Raw genomic sequence first — 18,411 nt, 5'->3', positions numbered from 1 at the left:
ACTGGATGGCCAAAACACCCCACTGTTTCAGGGATGTTCAGGCCGAGGGGCTGGATGCTCTAGTTCAACCATGGTCAGTGGCAAGCCTTTCATGCGTGTTATCTCTGTGGCTGTTAGTGGGCAGAGTTCTTCTTCACATTGTTCAGCATTCCAGCCTCATGATCCTGGTGGCCCCAGACTGGCCCAGGAGTCCGTTGTACGCAGATCTGGTTTGTCAACTTGTGGTGGATCCTCTCGACCGACTACTTGTCAAGGCTCCATTCCAATGTTCGATCTGGATCTCTTTTGTCTTACGGCTTGGCTCTTGGAAGGGCACGCCTAGGTAAGATAAGTTATTCAGATAGTGATCTCCACTCTCTTGGGGTCCCAGGGGCTTTCTACTTCTCGGGCTTATGTTTGCATTTGGCAGATTTTTGAGGAGTGGGGTGGTCTCTTCCCGCTTCTCTGCCTAACATCTTGGCGTTCTTGCAGGATGGTTGGACAGGAGACTGACTTGGTCTTCTTTCCGGGTTTAGCTTGCAGCCTTGTCTACCTTTCGTGGGTTGCTACAGGGTCCATTTGACTGCCATTACCGACGTGGTTCGTTTTTTGCGGGTGGCCAAATTGCTCAAGCCCCCCGTTCGGCCATCTGCTCCATCTAGGGATCTTAATTTGGTCTTATCCGTTCTGGTACACTCACCTTTTGAGCCTTTGAGTGCCTGCTTGTTGAAGGGCCTTATTCCTAAAGCGGTCTTTTTGGCGACTATTAAATCTGCAAGACGTGTGTTTGAGCTGCAAGCGTTTTCTTGTAGGCCTCTTTTTCTAGAGTTTTCTCAGCACGTTGTGCTGTGGCCAGTTCCTTTTCTGCCAAAGGTTTCGCTTTTTCATGTTATGATTGAGGGGTCTTTTCGGAGCAAAGGCAGTTGTGCAAGTTGGATTTCTGTCAAGTCCTTCGCTCTTATGTTCAGCGGACCCAGGAGTTCAGGAAGTCAGATCATCTTTTTGTCCTTTTGGCAGGTCCTCATAAGGGGGATGGTGCTTCCAGGGCTACTATTGTGCAGTAGATTAAGGAGACTATTGCTTCTGCATATCACCTTCAGAAAAAGCCTGTTCTGCATATTCTCAGGGCTCATTCCACTTGGTGTCAGTCAGCTTCTTGGGCTGAGTCTGCTCTTGTGCATCCAGTGGATCTTTGTAAGGCTGCGGTTTGGTCTTCTCTGAAATCTTTTGTTCGACACTTGCCATGTGGACGTTCAGGCACGTTGGGACGTGGTGTTGAGCGGGTTCTGGTGTCAGCCCTTTGGGGGATCCCACCAGTGATGGGTACTGCTTTTGGTACGTCCCATCAGTTAATAACTGTACCCGTCTAGAGAGTGACAAAGAAGGAGGAATTAGGTTCTTACCTGCTAATTTTCTTTTAGTCTCTCTAGACAGGTATGATTCCCCACCCTATCTGTCTTTCTATGGTGATTTCGGTTTTTGTTCACATGCAGATCTTTGTTTTTCTGTGGGTTCTAGTATTTTTCTAGGGCCAGGGAGATACAAGAACAGCGGCGCTGGTGAGCTGTGGTGACATTTCACTGCAGGGTTTTGGTTCTATGCATTTTCCAACAGCGTTACTAGGTATTTGTTGTTTTTTTCCCTCCTGTTTGGAGTGTTGTTGTTTCATATTAGTTTATTCTTAGTTCTGTTTGGCTATTTGGCAGACTGGCTTAAAAAGCCTCAGCTAATATACTACAACCAAAGTTTGGCCTCAGTCTCCACCTGCTGGTCACGGTGAACCCATCAGTTAAGAACTGTACTGTTAGAGAGAGAAAATTAGCAGGTAAGAACCTAATTTCTCTTTTTTTTATCTTACAGCATGTCAATATGAAAAAACAAACCATAGGTAACTCTTGCAAAGCCTGTGGTTATCGAGGCATGCTTGACACACACCATAAACTCTGCACGTTCATTCTCAAAAATCCACCTGGTAAGTGAGTTACTTGCCTGGACTTACAATTTTTTTGTTTTTGAGAGGGGGTGTGAAAGAGCTTCAGTATAACTTTGAACATTTTGCCAGATTAGTTATGGAGCATACCACTTGCAAGCAACACTCTGGGGCAGATATTAATTGTTTGTCTCAATTTGGACTTGCTAAAGTAGAAAAGTCTAGTTCTATTCCAGTATTCTCTGTACCATGGGAAAAACTGTTATATTGACTTGAACAAATATGCTACTTTAAAATCCTGTGTTTTGGTACTTTGTTCAGTTTTGCTTTTAGCTACACAGTTGCAACACTTCTCACAATTGGAGAAACATCCTCTTCCAAGGCGATTTGGCATGGCTTTAAGTAGAAAAATATAGAGCTGTAATTTGGCATATTCCTCTTCCAGAACCCTGCTAGGAATAATTGGCTGTGGAGGTATTGCCACATTCAGATTTGCTTTTTTTCTTTGGGCGATGTCATGCCGTTGTGTTTTGGGTTTTTTGGGGAGGGCATTGATTAACATCTTAATGGCAGTATTTTTGAAGTCTTAATTTTTTTGAGAGCTATTTTTGGAAGACCCATATAAATGATGTAGTAATCCAACTTTGAGATAAAACGTCTTGTGAATCTTTCATTCATGCATTGGTCATCTATATAAGAGCATATTCAAATTTGACATAATGATGCAAAACAAGATCAAACGACAAGTTAATTGCAAGTTAAATGATGAACATCTATCTGAACTCCCAAGTATGTCATATTCAGTAATGTGATAGGTTGAGCACGCAAATAGGGAGCAATGGTAAAAGAACTAGATGTACTGGTAATCCCAAGTCATAGTAGTTTTTTGAGGGTTCAGAACAAGTTTATTATAATCCATTCGAGACAGGATTGTAAGGAAGCTAAATCAAGATTATTTTGATCTTTTGTGGAATGACTAAGATGTCACCTGCATTGAAACGGCTCTTAATTTTGAAATTCTTGAATCCTTTGAGCCAAAGGACTCAAGATGTTGAATAATAACAGAAAGTACCAAACCCTGTGGTACACCACAAGTAAGTTTATTAGAACAAGAAATAGAATATGAGCATGATACTCTTAAATGTTTTATAATCTAAAAAAATTCAAACTGTTTCAAAACAATGCCTGATAGTCCTAAAGATTGTAATCGAGAGAGAATGACTTACTAAATCAAAGGCTGCGGTAGAATCCAAAGATATATTAACAGCATTGCTTTACCCTGATCTACAGAAGTGTAACAATTGTGCATTATGCTGATATTGTCTCTATAGAGTGACATTTCCTAAAACCAGATTGAAAAGGACATAGCATTTGATTTCTTGGGAGTGTCGAGGTAGTTGAAGAAAAACAAGATGTTTCAAAAAACATGAGTTAAATGGAAGGTTAGGATTTAACCTGTGACAAGTCATGGGTATGCTTCTTAGCTATAGGGTGAACTATGGCAATTTTTCCTATCAGTGGGAATAACTCCATCTGTAAAGCTCTTAATCATGTTCAAGAGCAAAGGTGAAAGACCATGTTCATTTTCAAAAAGTCTTCCAGGGATCCTGTCTCGTTTTTGGTTAGCTTGCAAAGTTCATCTCGAGGTATGATGACGTGGTTGTATGTGACCAGATTGCTAGCGCATCTACTATGATGGCTTCTATTCGTCTTGGGTTGAGGTTGGACTTGGTGATAGCAGCTACAACTCCACCTCTAGTGCTCGTGCATGATCAGGCCAGCACTTGGTACCCTGATGGGTAAAGCATACCCAAGGTAGCTCCGTCATTGTCTTTAGACCAGGTTTTGGTAATTAGGAAGATGTCCCAGTTATTGTTTGCGAGGAGATAATTAGTATATCATCTTTGATTAAAGACCTTGCATTTGCTAGTGCAACTTTGAGGGGGGAGGGGGATTGGCCTAAGGTAGTGGGGGGCAGGGGCTCTAAGGATTTGCTGTGGGGAAGGTGACTCGGTCACCATATCTACCATGGCCTGTGATGACTGGTATGGAGTGTAATTATGAAATAGGAGGGCAGAGATTGTCCTTGGTATGATCAAGGAAACTGGCCAGAGTAGTGCTGGGCATTTGGCTAGTAATAAGTGAAAGGCAGTGGTTGCATGGCTTAACATTTTGAACCTTTTTGGAGGGACACCAATACCTTTTTATCAAGGACAGGGTGGGGGAAGGGTAGGGAATTGGTTCTGCTATTCACATTAGAAGGGTTGGCTAGCTAATTCAAACACTATTTGTCTAATTTACCACAATTTTTATTATTGACCAACTTTTAATTTTACTTCCCCAAATTATGCATACTTGTTACTTTCCCTAATTCCCTACCCTGCCTGCAATTTTTCCTCCTTTTACAACTTGGTAGCTTTAGCAAAGGCTTTGATCCCCCAGCTCAAGATTTAGGTGGCTAGATTTTTTTTGAGAATTATTTTTAGTGACATTAAATTACGAAGTATTTTGAATTTTGTATTTGTGTAATGCCTTAAAGTTGCATCAGTATTGGTTCATTCTCTATTCTAGAGAATAGTGACAGTACAGGAAAGAAAGACAAAGAAAAGAAAAACAGAAAAGGTAAAGAAAAAGAGAATGGTTCAGTGTCTAGCAATGATGCAGCACCCCTAAATGAGATCAGCCCTCCTTGTGTGGTTAATAAAGAGGTAAGTTAATGGATGTTTTGTTGTAATATTGTTGTAATTTTGTTTTGTTGTAATATTGCAGCTTGGTATTTCCCTAAAAACAGATTAAAAAACTATTCTATCACAAGTCAGCATGGCCTATAGAAGCATTGGCTGCTAATAAAGTAATTTGCCATGAGGTCATCTCCCTAATAAGTGTGGTGCCTGCATGTATATTCCACACATCCACTCATTGCTTTCAGAACTTGTTAATTTTTAATAAAATATTATCTTATGATACAGTACTATTTGGTAGGTCTCGGCGAGAGGGAGAATTAGAAGGGCTTGAGCATGCGCAGATGCATGCTCAAAGCCGGCAGAGACTGGGAAGAAGATCTTCAAGCGGCACCGGCACTTGTGGGCTGCGTGCTGGTGCCAAAGGGGGGGTTCCTGTTCTCACAGTACGGAGGCCCTTTGCGAGCGGGGGGGGAGCGATGCCGGTTATTGGGGGGTGCTCGCAAATCGAGTCAACACTCGGTTTGTGAGAGACGTTTTGCTCGTCTTGTAAAACACTTGCAAACCGGGTTACTTGCAAATTGAGGTTTGACTGTATAGTTTTAGTTCTGCTTGGCTATTCAGCAGACTGAGGTAATTAGGGAGGGGTCACATGATATGTACAGTTCCAAAGTTTGGTCTGTCTCCACCTGCTGGTCATGATGAGATGTATACCTACTTGTAAGATTAACACTGTGCTGGTCTGGAGAGGCTAAAAAAAATTAGCAGGTAAGAACCTAATTTCTCCTTAATGAAGATAGTTAATTCAGTTGCCATGAAACTTGCTTTCAGACACACTTAAGTAATTACCAAAAAGTAAAATGCTAAAAGAAACCACAAGTACATGTGGAAAGGGCTAAAAATAAATGAGGTTTTCTGTTAAGAACCTAATTATAAATTGCTCATTTTCAAATGTCTAATTCCAGTTTAATTTCCAGTGGTATGAACATTCCAGTTTTGATTTAAAATTCTGTTCATCTGAAATCGGTGATTTGTAGGTCTGTGTAGTGTCGAGCAAATTCCTTCACAGCCACTTGAAAGTCTGGTTTTCAGAACATTTCACTTTTAAGCCTGGAAAAAGGTATTGGTAGCTTGACTATAGTGAAGGAACTTTTTGAAATGGAATCTGTCCTGAAGTTTTGGGGTGGCTAATGGGGCTTCAGTAGACAGGCAAGTTTATAGTGAGGCTTTGATAAGAGTACCTTAGGAGGAACACCAGGGAATATGAACACTTGCATGGCTAGGTTGGAAAGGGCTTTTGAAAGGCCATGGAGACCTAGGATGCTGGATACTTCTGATAAGTATAGGAAGTGGCTATACTCTGGCACCCAGAATTTAGTTTGAAATGTAGATAAGAATGACATGGCCCATATCAGCGTTTCTTACTACCATAATTTCCTATGCTGCCTTAGGAAGAGGAAGATGATGATGATTGGGGTGAAGACACCACAGAAGAAGCTCAGAGGCGTAGAATGGATGAAATAAGTGATCATGCAAAGAACTTGACTCTAAGTGATGATCTGGAAAGAACTGTGGAAGAGAGAGTTAATATACTATTTGACTTTGTAAAGGTAATGTTTCTTCTGAAGCATGGTTTCCTTTATTGGGTGCTTTCTCAGGTCTGGTACCACTTGAAAACTTAGCTTCAGTTTTTAAATTATATTCCTAAACAGGGTCCCAGATCAATCCTCTTATATTAGTGCTAATTTCTGGAATTGGAGGATCATCTATCAACATGCTTCATAACATGCTTTATCTTTGTTGTTATAGAAAAAGAAGGAAGAAGGGGTAATTGATACATCTGATAAGGACATTTTGGCAGAGGCAGAGAGACTGGATGTAAAAGCTATGGGCCCTTTAGTGTTGACCGAGGTTCTCTTTGATGAGAAGATTCGAGAAGAACTAAAGAGATACAGACTCCATTTCCTTCGTGTAAGTATTTCATAAACTTGACTTGCTTCTAATGGCATAGTATAATCAAATCAGTTTGGTGATAGTGGTTCAGTATAACGTGTGTAAGAACATAGCCCATACAGTTAATATCTGCCAAGCACACTTATCAAACAACGTGAGGATATTGTCTTCCAAAATTAAAATGACTTTATAATCATAGGCTAAATTTTTCCATGGAAGTCTAATTGTATATGAAGTAAAATGCATAAAGTTAAATACTTAGACCAGCTGTCTACACTATACAAAGACCTGCTAAAACTCACAAAGACCACCAATCTACATCAGGGATCCTTGAACTGTCTTTAAGCCGTCGTTTAATTATGCATATTTGCATGTAGAAATACTATTCACTGTACAATCGTGTATAATCTTGGGCATGTTCATAGTGTAAATCTCAATGTGATGTGTTGGCAATATGGTATAAATAAAAGTGGACAAACCCACTCCATAAGCATTCCAGCCTACCAGCTCTTAATACTGATTTAATACTTTCACACATGGCATGCATGTTCCACTGACACTAAAAATGAATATGATTTAGGCATTAGTAAACCCACCTCTTTAGATCCTAAGTTGCTGATAATGAGGCAGGTCCTCTTTTTGCTGGAACAGATTTGACTCCTTATTGGCAATATAATTCTTTTTTAATATATTATAGTGGGCCTGAACCAATTTGAATTAGATTTCTAGGACAGCAGGAACTGTATTTCTTTTACAGATACACAAGAGTTCATACTTCAGCTGTTGATTCCTACTAAACTGCAGAAGGGCATCACTTTAAAAACTTGGACTCCTCCCCTTCAGCTGTGGAGAACAGCTCCATCCTCAAAGCAATCAAATGCCACTGAAAAATAAAGAGACATGGGGACCCCAGCTACAAACATTCTTCTCTGAACGTAAGAAATAGAACAATGATCAATAAACAATTTACAAGCAAACAGTTAACAAATCAGTTGAAAAGCCATTCTGCTAAGTGCAACAAGCAGGGGCTAGGGCCCCTACCAAGGAGAAATAAAAGGAAACTGCCTCTTATTATCCTTCCAGACTGGCATAGAACGGAGGGGTTTACGTTCCTCTGTCAGCAGGTGGAGACTGAGACACATTGACTTTTGGCATTAGTACAAGTAGGCTATGCAGTCCCATCTACAGTCAGTCTATTTTCAGATTGAGGTGGTAAGCCTGTGCAGTCTTTCCCTTTGATAGTTGCGGCCTTTTGGATCTGAGTAATGAACTATTGTCCCTTTTCTTTGTCCAGACCCTTTTGGGGGTCCATCTGATCTCAGGGGTGCCACACTCAATGGGTCCTCCCCCACCTTTACAGCGTCTGCCCCCCCCCCCTCAGTTTCCCAAGGTGGTGTCCAGAATTTTTAATGGCTTACCCAGTTTCTCCAGATGAAGACCCTTTTGGGAGGAGGGACGACAGATGATGATGTGGACTTTATTTTTGGGGGGGAGGATATGCATGCGCCAGTGCCTTCCCGCCCGATGGTCCGGGCGTGTCTCCTCAGTTCTTTTTCTTCCACGGAGCTGAGAAGTTTACTTCATTTCTGTGCCCATTGAATTCGATTTTTTGCCTTCTGCATCGCCGCGGATTGAGTTCCTTTTACTCTTGCCGTGTGTTTCTTTCTTTGATTTCTTTTTTTAAAAAAATAAATTTTTTTTTCTTCAGACTCCGGGTCGGCCACGTGGCTTGGGCCCTGCGCCTTCGACCTTGCGGCGGAGCTTTTCCGGCCTATGTCCCGGCCGATCACCGGTTTTAAAAAGTGTAGCAAGTGCCAGCGCGCGATTTTGCTCACGGACTCACATCGACGCTGCCTCCAGTGTCTGGGTCCGGACCACTTTCCGAAATCGTGCCGGCCTTGCTCCACTCTGACAGCGCGAGCGTTTAAGCGTCGCTGTCTTCTGTGGGAGTCCATGTTCAAGATGGAAGCTGCGTTGGATCCTACAGCTTCAACATCGACTGGTGCTTCGACTCCATCTACGAAGCCCTCGGCCTCCCCGGCTGTTTCGAGTCTTCTGAAGCCGGCATCGTTCACGTCGGTTTTGGCCTCGACCTCGGCGCCGGTGCCTTCCTCCGTCTTCTCGGACCAGGCGCCGACCCCTATTGTTCCACCGGTGGTGCTCAAAGTGCCGAAGGCTGGCAAGCAGAAGCACTCGGCACCGAAGGAGCGCGGAGACCGTGCGGAAGGGCCCCCTTTTGGTGCGGATCCCTCCATATCGGCTTCGTTGCGGTCCCTTCTGGAGGCTCAGTTTGTGGAACTCATGAACACCGTGGGACCCCGGCTGATTGCCTCGATCCAGGGTGACCTCCCAGTTCCGATTCCGAGGGGCCTCGATCCAGGGTGACCTCCCAGTTCCGATTCCGAGGGGCGGGCCGCTCCTCCACCGCGCCGCTCGACCTCGTTGCTCGGTGAGGAGGAGCGGCGGTCAGCGTCCCGCGCCTTGAGGTCGGCCTCGGGTAGTGCCATGCCCCCCTTGGAGCCTAGTGCCTCGAGGAAGGCCTCCTTCAGTGACATGCCTCCCTTAGAGCCTATTCCCTCGGAAAGCTTCCCTTAGTGACTTACTTCCTTTGGAGCCTGTTAATCCTCCCAATGAGTCGGTGTGGCGTCCACCTTCGAGGCCTCCCAGTCCTGGGCATAGCCGGGAGCAGGACGAGTTTTTCCGAACCCCCTATCAAGCCGGGGAGGCGACAAATCTTCCGCCTCTCCGATCTACGGCCTCGAGTCCTATCTGCTCTATGGAGACTTCGGGGGATCAGTATTCTACCAGACGGGCTCGATCCCCATCCAGACATCGTGAGGGGCATCGATCCAGGCACTCTTTGAGGCATTCCTCTCGACACTCGACCATCTCTCCTCAGAAGAAATTGCCTCGTATGGGGTACTCTGCTTCGGCTGGGTCTCTTCCTCCGGGACTGGAGTTCGAGGACCCCGAAGTTTTTTACTCACCCTGTTCTCAGGCCTCGGTGGAGCCCGAGGCCTCGACTTCTTCCAGCCCTTCTCGAAGGCCGGCACTGGCGGACCAACTGTCTTTTTCCTCGTTCCTGAGGCAGGTGGCGGATGACCTGGACATTACCCTTGATTCTGGCTCTCGATACTCCAAGGAGTATCTCGATACCATGCATTTGCCTCGTCCTCCAGCCGAGTCCTTACGCCTGCTGCTGCACAAGCTCCTCGACCAGACATTCATGAGGTGTTTCGAGTCTCCGTACTCTATCCCTGCGGTCCCTGGGAAATTGGATGCTCGGCACCGCACGGTGCATCATAAGGGCTTCGAGGGACCTCAGCTTTCACATCAGTCCCTCCTGGTCGAATCCTCGCTCAAGCGGTCCCATCCGGCCCAGGTATATGCTTCGGTGCCTCCAGGCCGCGAGGGCAGAACCATGGATAAGTTTGGACGACGCATCTATCAGAATTCCATGATGGCGTCCTGAGTTCTGAATTATAATTTCCATTTTGCCACCTATTTGGAATTTTTTCTTCCTGTGCTTCGGAGGTTTATGCCCTACGTCGAATCCCAGGCTCGTTTTGAGTTTGAGGAAGTGGTTGCTTCGCTGTCCCAGCTTCGACTTCAGTTGATGCAATCTTCCTATGATGCCTTCGAGCTCTCGGCCCGGGTGGCGGCCTGCTCTGTGGCGATGCGCCAGTTGGCCTGGTTGCGGACCATTGACATGGACCCGAATCTTCAGGACCGCCTGGCGAACGTCCCGTGTGCTGGGGCGGATCTTTTTGACGAATCCATCGACCGTCATGAAGAAACATGAAAAGTCCTTTCAGTCCATTCTTCAGCCGAAGCCTCAGCAGTCTGGACCCTCTCGACCGCCTTTAATATATCAACGGTGTTATCAATCGAGGCAAGCTCCACCTGCGAGGCAACCTGCGAAGCGGCAGCCTCCTCAGAAAGCTCAGCAAAAGCCTCAGCCGTCCACTGTCCCCAATGCTCCTCAGTCTTTTTGATTGTCCCTTCGTGAGCATAACCAGTCTCGTTCTGCCTCCCCCTGTTTTTCCCATCGGGGGGCGGCTCCATCATTTTTGTCATCGATGGGAGGCGATAACAACCGACCTCTGGGTCCTTACTATCATCAGGGAAGGGTACTCTCTTCAATTCCTTCGGTTCCCTCCGGACCACCCTCCAAGAGAGTATCCTTCCAACTTGACTGAGACCGCCCTTCTTCTTCGGGAAGCTCAGGCTTTGCTCCGGCTTCGGGCCGTCGAGCTGGTCCCGGTGGACCAACTCAACCGGGGGTTTTACTCCTGGTACTTCCTTGTCCCGAAGAAGACGGGCGACCTCCGGCCCATTCTGGACCTCAGGGTCCTCAACAAATTCCTGGTCAAGGAGAGATTACGCATGCTGACCCTTGCTTCTCTCTACCCCCTCCTCGAGCAGAACGACTGGTTATGCTCTCTGGAACTCAAGGAGGCCTACACTCACATTCCCATTCATCCGGCCTCTCGCAAATTCCTCAGATTTCGGGTGGGACATCTGCATCTGCAGTATCGAGTGCTTCTTTTCTGCAAAAGGTGGTTTCACCTTTTCATGTCAATCAGTTCGTAGTCCTCTCAGTGTTGAGATGTTGGGAGGGCTCTTCGGAGCTCTTATGTTCAGCGGACCCAGGAGGGCTCTTCGGAGCTCTTATGTTCAGCGGACCCAGGAGTCCATTTTTTAGCAGGTCCTCGTAAGAGGGATGGCGCTTCTAAGGCTACCATTGCACGCTGGATCAAGGAGACTCGCTTCCCCATACCTTCTTCAGAAATCTGTTCTGGAATTTCTCATGGCTCATTCCACTCGAGTCAGGCATCTTCTTGGACTGAGTCTTCTCTTGTGCCTCCAGTGGATACCTGTAAGGCTGCGGTTTGGACTTCTCTGCATTCCTTTGTGCGCCACTACTGTGTGGATAGTCAGGACGTAGTGTTTAGTGAGCGTGTTCTGGTATTGGGCATTTGGGGGTGCCACCCATAATGGGTACTGCTTTGGTATATCCTATCAGTTATACCAGCCTGGAGAGTTTGCTAAAGAAGGAGAAATTAGGTTCATACCTGCTAATTTTCTTTCTTTTTAGACTAGTATAGGACCCCAGAATTGGAGCCTACGCGCAGTCTTGTCATAGACTGAAGGATCAGCGTAGTTTTTTTCTGCTCCATGGTCTAGTCATTGGCCAAAAAACCTGAAATCTATATTCTTAATTTTTTACTTTTTCAATTTTTGTGACTTACCGTATTTTCTCGCATATAACGCATGCGTTATACGTGGTTTTTACGTAACGCGCATACCCTTGCGTGTTATACAAAAATTTTTTTTACATAGTTCCCCCCCCCTCCCGACGTCCAATTCATCCCCCCGCAGGACCGCTCGCACCCCCACCCCGAAGGACCGTTCGCACATCCTTCGGGGTGGGGGTGCGAGCGGTCCTACGGGGGGGTGAATCGGACGTCGGGGGGGGGGGCATCAGGCTTTCAGGGTGGGGACAGGACTTCAAGGGGGAGAGGAGAGTCGGGGTGGCCAGAGGAGAGTCGGGGCGAGCGAAAGGAGAGTCGGGCAGCATGCGTGGTATATAAAAATTTCTGTACATAAATTTGTGTTTTTCGCGTGCTATACCCGTGTGCGCGTTTTACACGGGTGCGTGTTATCTACGTGAAAATACAGTAATCTGTAACTTAAGATATTATTCAACATTTAAAATCACCAGCCTGACTGGGTTCCCTCGAGCGATTCTTCATCCCCCGAGTCACCTGTAACTTTTCAGGGATCCAGGCCAGGGGGCTGTTTTTCCCCCGCTACTTTGTCAAGGTTTGCCACTCCTAAAAAGCCATGGTCTTCTCCGCTCCTTCGGGGCAGGTCTCCGACGGCGAATCTTTCTAGACACATGCTTGTCCTCGAGTTGGACTCTGGGTTGTGTTCCCAATCGAGGCAGCTACTAGCCTCTAAGGGGTCTTCTTTGAAACGGGTGGAGGAATTTTCCTTTACCGAGACATCGCCAGCTAATTCCTTGAACCCCGGGGTCTTCCCCGGCCTACCTAGCACGAGGTCGTTCCTCGATGCTCCCCAGACACTTTAGTAGAGCCTCTTCGGTCTCCCATTCGCAGGACTCCGAGGCCCCTGCTTACTATTCGAGGGAAATGTCTCCCTCTTTCTTGGCTGCCCCAAGATCTCGCTCGGGGTCTTCTCAAAACTCCTCTTACTCGTTTCATCTCTTGACATGGGTAGGGCCTTGAAACTGGACCTCCAGTTTGAGTCCCGTTTATACCCAGGAATATCTGGAGGAGATGGGTGTTGGTCATCCGCCCCATGAGGCGTTGCGTTTGCCATTGCACCAGTTTCTCCGGAGCCTGGAGACCCCCCTATGCGGTCACGGCTATTCCCTCCAAGTTGGAGTCCCATTACTGGACGATTCTGTTTAAGGGGTTTGAAAGTTCTCAGCTTTCTCATCAGTCCTTGGTGGTTGAGTCTTCCTTGAAGTCCAACCCCTCTCAAGTTTATGCTGCCGTCCCTCTGGGCAGGGAGGGCCCTACGATGGACAAATTTGGTCGCCCTCTTTACCAAAACTCAATGATGGTGAATCGTGTCCTTAATTATAACTTTATCTTCACGTCCTACCTCCGGTTCTGTGTGGACACCCTCCGCTCGTTCGGGGAGGACATAACCGGATTCTCAGCGTCGGGAGTTTCGTCTCCTCGGAGACCCTCTCACAACTCCGCCTCTATATGTTTCAGGCAGCCTACGATGCCTTTGAGTTGTCCTCGAGGGTCACGGCCTTTGCGGTCACCAAGCTCTTATCGGACCATGAACGGTCCTTCGCCTCTCTGGTGAAACTTAAACCAAAGGCCCCTCCGGCTCGGCAATACAAAATTCCTCTCCAGAGGTACCCACAGAAATCTACACCTGCCTTCTCTCAGCCTCCTTCGAAGTGGCCGCAGCAGCAACGTCAAACTAAGACCCAGCCGCCGGCTCTGGCGAAGACTGGGCCATCTTTTTGACAATTAGTCTCTGGGGTTTGGTTCCTCGACTGGGTCTCGTGCTCGTCCTCTACTGCGTCTTCGCTTGGTCACTCCGGGCCCTGTGCTCTTGCTGTCCAGTTTCGAGGCGCTCCTCTCCATCGAGGCACTTTTGTTTGTGGCAGGATTCAGATCCCCTTTTTCCTCATGCTTCGCGGCTCTTCGGAGTCTGGTCTGGGTACGGTCTCGTGCTGGAGGTCCTTGTCAGCCTTGTTCCACGCCTCCTCGTTCGTTTTTTTTTTTCGAGGCCCTGGACTCCTCTTTGGAGGCCTGCTTTGGGGGCTCCTAGTTCTCCCGTTCTCCGAGGCTTGTATGAGGGCACTCATTTTCTCATACTCTTCCTGCCTCTTTGACCCTTCTGCTGGAAGTATCTCCTCGCTGTATTAAGCAGCAGATTCTCTTCCCTGACTTTCTCATTGTGCGTTTCTCCCTCATGGTCTTCGTTTCTCTGCAGTCAACCCTGGGAGACTGGGACAGTCCATTTATTCGTTGGGATGTCGTCTTTGGCGTACTTTCCAGGTAGGCATGGGGCTTGCCTTATGCCTTTTCTTTGAAGTAAGGCATATGCCCTATCCCTTGTACCTCCCTCAAGTACACATGGTCCACCTGCCATCGGTTGCTGTGAACTTTTTCCTCAACAGTTGCTACCTTTCTGTGGTACTGGGTCTTTGGGCTTGCTTACAGATTCGGATTTCATCCTTCCGGACTGCCTGGCCAGTCTGCCCGACCTTGGTTATGGTTTGTTGCTGACTCCTTTGCAGACCTATCATCTACACCAGTATTCTTCTATGGCTTGTTCCTGGCCTCCACCTCTGACACAGCCTCTGCAACTCCGTCAGCATACTCCCCCCCCCTCTCCCGCCCAGCCTGGTACTGTGGTTTGCCTTTGCAGTCTCTTCTTTCCAATTTTTCTGTCATCTCTTGGAGCTGTTTCTCCCTCTGGGTTTCTTATCACCGTCGAGTGGGATGATCTGCTTCCAATCCCTCAAGGGCTCAAGGCGATTGGTTCTGCTCTCTTGATCTCCTAGAAGCTTTCTTTTCTTCAAATTCATTTCACCTCACAGATCCCTCAGATTTCAGGTGGGTCCTTTTTGGTCTCGCCCTTCTCATCCAACAGTTTTCTCCCGATGCCTGGTTGTGATGCCGGCAGCCCTGCGAATGCTGGGTGTTCAGGTCTTTTCTTTTTTCAGTGACAGGCTTCTCGTCTCGCCAGGTGGTTCTTCTGGTGCCGTAACAGCCTATGGAGTTTTCGCATTGCGGTGTCTCCTTTCTTGAGACAATCTCTCCACTCATGGAGGCTCTCTTTTACTATTTCCAGAGGTTTGTTGTTTCATGCGCCCCGTCCGCGGAAGGTCCTCACGCCAAATTCTTCCGCTCCGCTTGGGGGGCTCCTTTCGATGGTCTCCATTCTTTTAGCTATTGGGCCAGCACGGATTGACTTGTCATGTCACTGTTGATGCTCAGCCGTTTTCAATGCTCTGCAAGCTTTTTCTCTTCTGCTTCACGACCACAGGGTCCTTTTTCAGATAGACACCCGTGTAGCCTTGTCTTTTGTCAACGTCCAGGGCACCGCGGATTCCCTGTCTCTTTGCCGGAGAGCTCTGGGGATTTGGCCCTGGGCGATGTCTGGCTGACATCTTGAGTCCTCTTTGTCGGTGTTTGCTTGGAGGGAGACTCCGCAGATGGATCTGTTTGCGTCTCCCCTCAATCATATGTTGCCTTGTTTCTGCTCCGGGATTTACTCCCCTTGCCGTCTTGGGGCGGTTGCTTCCATTCTGGATTGGATGAACCTATTTCTATATGTGTTCCCTCTGATTCTCGTTTTCCTCGAGTCAGTTTCTGCCACCGTGCTTCTGATAGATTCTCGGTGGCCCTCTCTGCCTGGATATTCCCTTGTCATTCAACTCAGTGCCAGGGAGCCTCAGCTTCTTCCTGTTTGTCCTTCTCTGCTACCTCAGAGTTTGGGTTCTCTGCTTCCTCTCAACCTGCAGTCTACACTTACAAGCTTGGTTCCTCTCCTGGTTCCTGTTTTAACATTCTGTACAGGATGTTATCCCAGGACAAGCAGGCAGGTATTCTCACTAGTGGGTGATGTCATCCGACAGAGCCCCGATACGGACATCTTGCAAGCATGTCTTGCTTGAAGAAACTCAGAAGTTTCGAGATGCCCGCACCGCGCATCCGCCAGTGCCTTCCCGCCCGATGCTCCAGGCGCGTCTCCTCAGTTCTTTTTCTTCCGCGGAGCTGAGAAGTCTATCTTCAATTTGCACCCATTGAATCTCTTTTTTGCCGCCTTTTTTGCATTTATTTATTTCTTTGATTTCTTTTTTCAAAAAAAAAAAAATTTTTTTCTTTCCGATACTGGGTCGGCCGCGTGGCTGGGGCCCTGCGCCTTCGACCTTGCAGCGGAGCTTTTCCGGCCTATGTCCCAGCCGATTACCGGTTTTAAAAAGTGTAGCAAGTGCCAGCGCGCGATTTCGCTCACGGACCCTCATCGACGCTGCTTACAGTGTCTGGGACCGGATCACTTCCCGAAATCGTGCCAGCCTTGCTCCACTCTGACGGCGAGAGCGTTTAAGCGTCGTTGTCTGCTGTGGGAGTCCATGTTCAAGATGGAAGCTTTCATCGGATCCTGCAGCTTCGACATCGACGGGTGCTTCGACTCTTTCGGCGAAGCCCTCTGCCTCCCCGGCTGCTTCGGGCCTCCTGAAGCCGGCATCGTTCACACCGGTTTCGGCCCCGACTTCGGCGCTGGTGCCTTAATCCGTCTCCTCGGAGCAGGTATCGACCCCAACTGTTCCACCAGTGGTGCTCAAGGTGCCGAAGATTGGCAAGCAGAAGCACGCAGCACCCAAGGAGCGCGGAGACCGTGCGGAAGGGCCCCCTTTGGTGCGGATCCCTCCATATCGGCTTCGTTGCGGTCTATCCTGGAGGCTCAGTTCGTGGAGCTCATGCAGACCATGGGGCCTCGGCTGATTGCCACCATCCAGGGTGACCTTCCAGCTTCGAGGGGCGGACCGCCCCCCTCCTCCTCGAGGAGGTCCTCCGTTAGCGCTGTACCTCCTTTGGAACCGATTCCCTCGGAGGGCTTATGAAACCTCCTTTTGAGCCTCTGAGCAAGGCTCCACTAAAGTTTCTCACTTGGAAAGTGGTTTTTCTGGTGGCCCTCACATCTGCTCGCAGGGTCAGTGAGCTGCAGACCCTGGTGGCGGACCCACTTTTCAGTGTTCCATCATGACAAGGTGGTCCTCCGCACTCACCCGAAATTCCTGCCTAAAGTGGTCTCTGAATTTCACCTCAACCAATCCATTGTACTTCCAGTGTTCTTTCCAAAGCCTCATTCTCATTCTGGAGAATCAACTCTTCACACTCTGGACTGTAAACGTGCTTTGGCTTTCTACTTGGATCGCACCAAACCACACAGAACTGCTCCTCAACTTTTCGTCTCCTTTGATCCAAACAAGTTGGGACGACTTGTATCGAAGCGCACCATCTCCAACTGGATGGCGGCTTGTATCTCTTTCTGCTATGCCCAGGCTGGATTACCCCTTCCCTGTAAGGTCACAGCACATAGGGTCAGAGCAATGGCAGCCTCTGTAGCCTTCCTCAGATAGACGCCGATCGAGGAGATTTGTAGGGCTGCCACTTGGTCCTTGGTTCATACGTTCACCTCTCATTATTGTCTGGATACTTTCTCCAGACGGGATGGGCAGTTTGGCCAAACTGTGTTGCAAAATTTGTTCTCCTGAGTTACCAACTCTCCCTCCATCCCATTGAGGTTAGCTTGGAGGTCACCCACTAGTGAGAATACCTGCCTGCTTGTCCTGGGATAAAGCAATGTTACTTACTGTAACAGTTGTTATCCAGGGACAGCAGGCAGCTATTCTCACGTCCCACCCACCTCCCCTGGGTTGGCTTCTCTGCTAGCTACCTGAACTGAGGAGACGCGCCCGGAGCATCGGGCGGGAAGGCACTGGCGCATGCGCGGTGCGGGCATCTCGAAACTTCTGAGTTTCTTCAAGCAAGACATGCTTGCAAGATGTCCGTATCGGGGCTCTGTCGGATGACATCACCCACTAGTGAGAATAGCTGCCTGCTGTCCCTGGATAACAACTGTTACGGTAAGTAACATTGCTTTCTTGAGGCTTCTCTGGCCCGGTCCACTAGTCGGGTTTGCACTCATGGGTGGACTAGCTTTTCTTCTTGGTGTGCTACGCCTCACAGGGAGCTGCAATCTGCCTCCTTGTCGTCTGTACTGGATTTCCTACTGCACTGATCTGGGGCTGGTCTAAAATCAACATCCATTCGAGTCCACCTCAGTGCCTTTGCTGCTTTTCTTCAGGTTGATGTAGCCTCCCTTTGAGCCACATCGTTCGGGCTCATTTGAGGTGTCTCATTTGGAAGGTTTTCTTGTTGCGCTCACATCTGCTAGCAGGGTTAGTGAGCTGCAGGCTTTGGTTGCAGACCCACCTTTCCCTGTTTTCCATTTTGATGCGGTGGTCCTCCGTTTCTCTCCTGTGTTTCTTCCCTACATTGGTTTCAGATTTTCACCTCGACCAATGTCGTTCTTCCTGGTTTTTTCCTGCGCCTCATTCTCATCATGGAGAAGTGGCACTGCTTATTCTGGGCTGTGTGCGTGCGTTGGCTTCCTACTTGCAACACCCTCATGCTCATCGGCCTGCTCCTCATCTTTTCATATCTTTTTGCTCCCCTTAGGTTGGGGTGTCCTGTTTCTAAGCGAACAATCTCCAGCGGGTTGGCTGCTTGTATCTCTTTCTGCTGCACTCGAGTGCTCTCCCTCTGCAGTGCCTTGTCGGAGCGATTGCGGTGTCTGTTG

At 48.0% G+C, this 18,411-nt stretch overlaps 1 protein-coding gene and 1 non-coding gene across 3 annotated transcripts in view; both read left to right on the top strand.

Annotated features, from left to right (window-relative positions):
• Window positions 1-18,411, top strand: part of EIF5 (eukaryotic translation initiation factor 5) — a 62,399-nt gene that overhangs the window by 17,354 nt on the left and 26,634 nt on the right. For both annotated transcript variants that reach the window (XM_033951227.1, XM_033951228.1), the window contains 4 exons: window positions 1,840-1,951; window positions 4,481-4,617; window positions 6,042-6,200; window positions 6,400-6,561. In XM_033951227.1, coding sequence (XP_033807118.1) covers window positions 1,840-1,951; window positions 4,481-4,617; window positions 6,042-6,200; window positions 6,400-6,561 — 570 coding nt within the window. The remainder of the gene's footprint in view (window positions 1-1,839; window positions 1,952-4,480; window positions 4,618-6,041; window positions 6,201-6,399; window positions 6,562-18,411) is intronic.
• Window positions 2,067-2,190, top strand: LOC117364389. The gene has a single exon (XR_004540236.1). It is a non-coding gene; the product is annotated as a small nucleolar RNA SNORA28 (small nucleolar RNA).

The sequence above is a fragment of the Geotrypetes seraphini genome, chromosome 7 (assembly GCF_902459505.1).
Source record: "Geotrypetes seraphini chromosome 7, aGeoSer1.1, whole genome shotgun sequence".
Classification (NCBI taxonomy): domain Eukaryota; kingdom Metazoa; phylum Chordata; class Amphibia; order Gymnophiona; family Dermophiidae; genus Geotrypetes; species Geotrypetes seraphini.
Note: the sequence above shows the minus strand (reverse complement) of the source record. Positions and strands in the feature narration are given on the sequence as shown.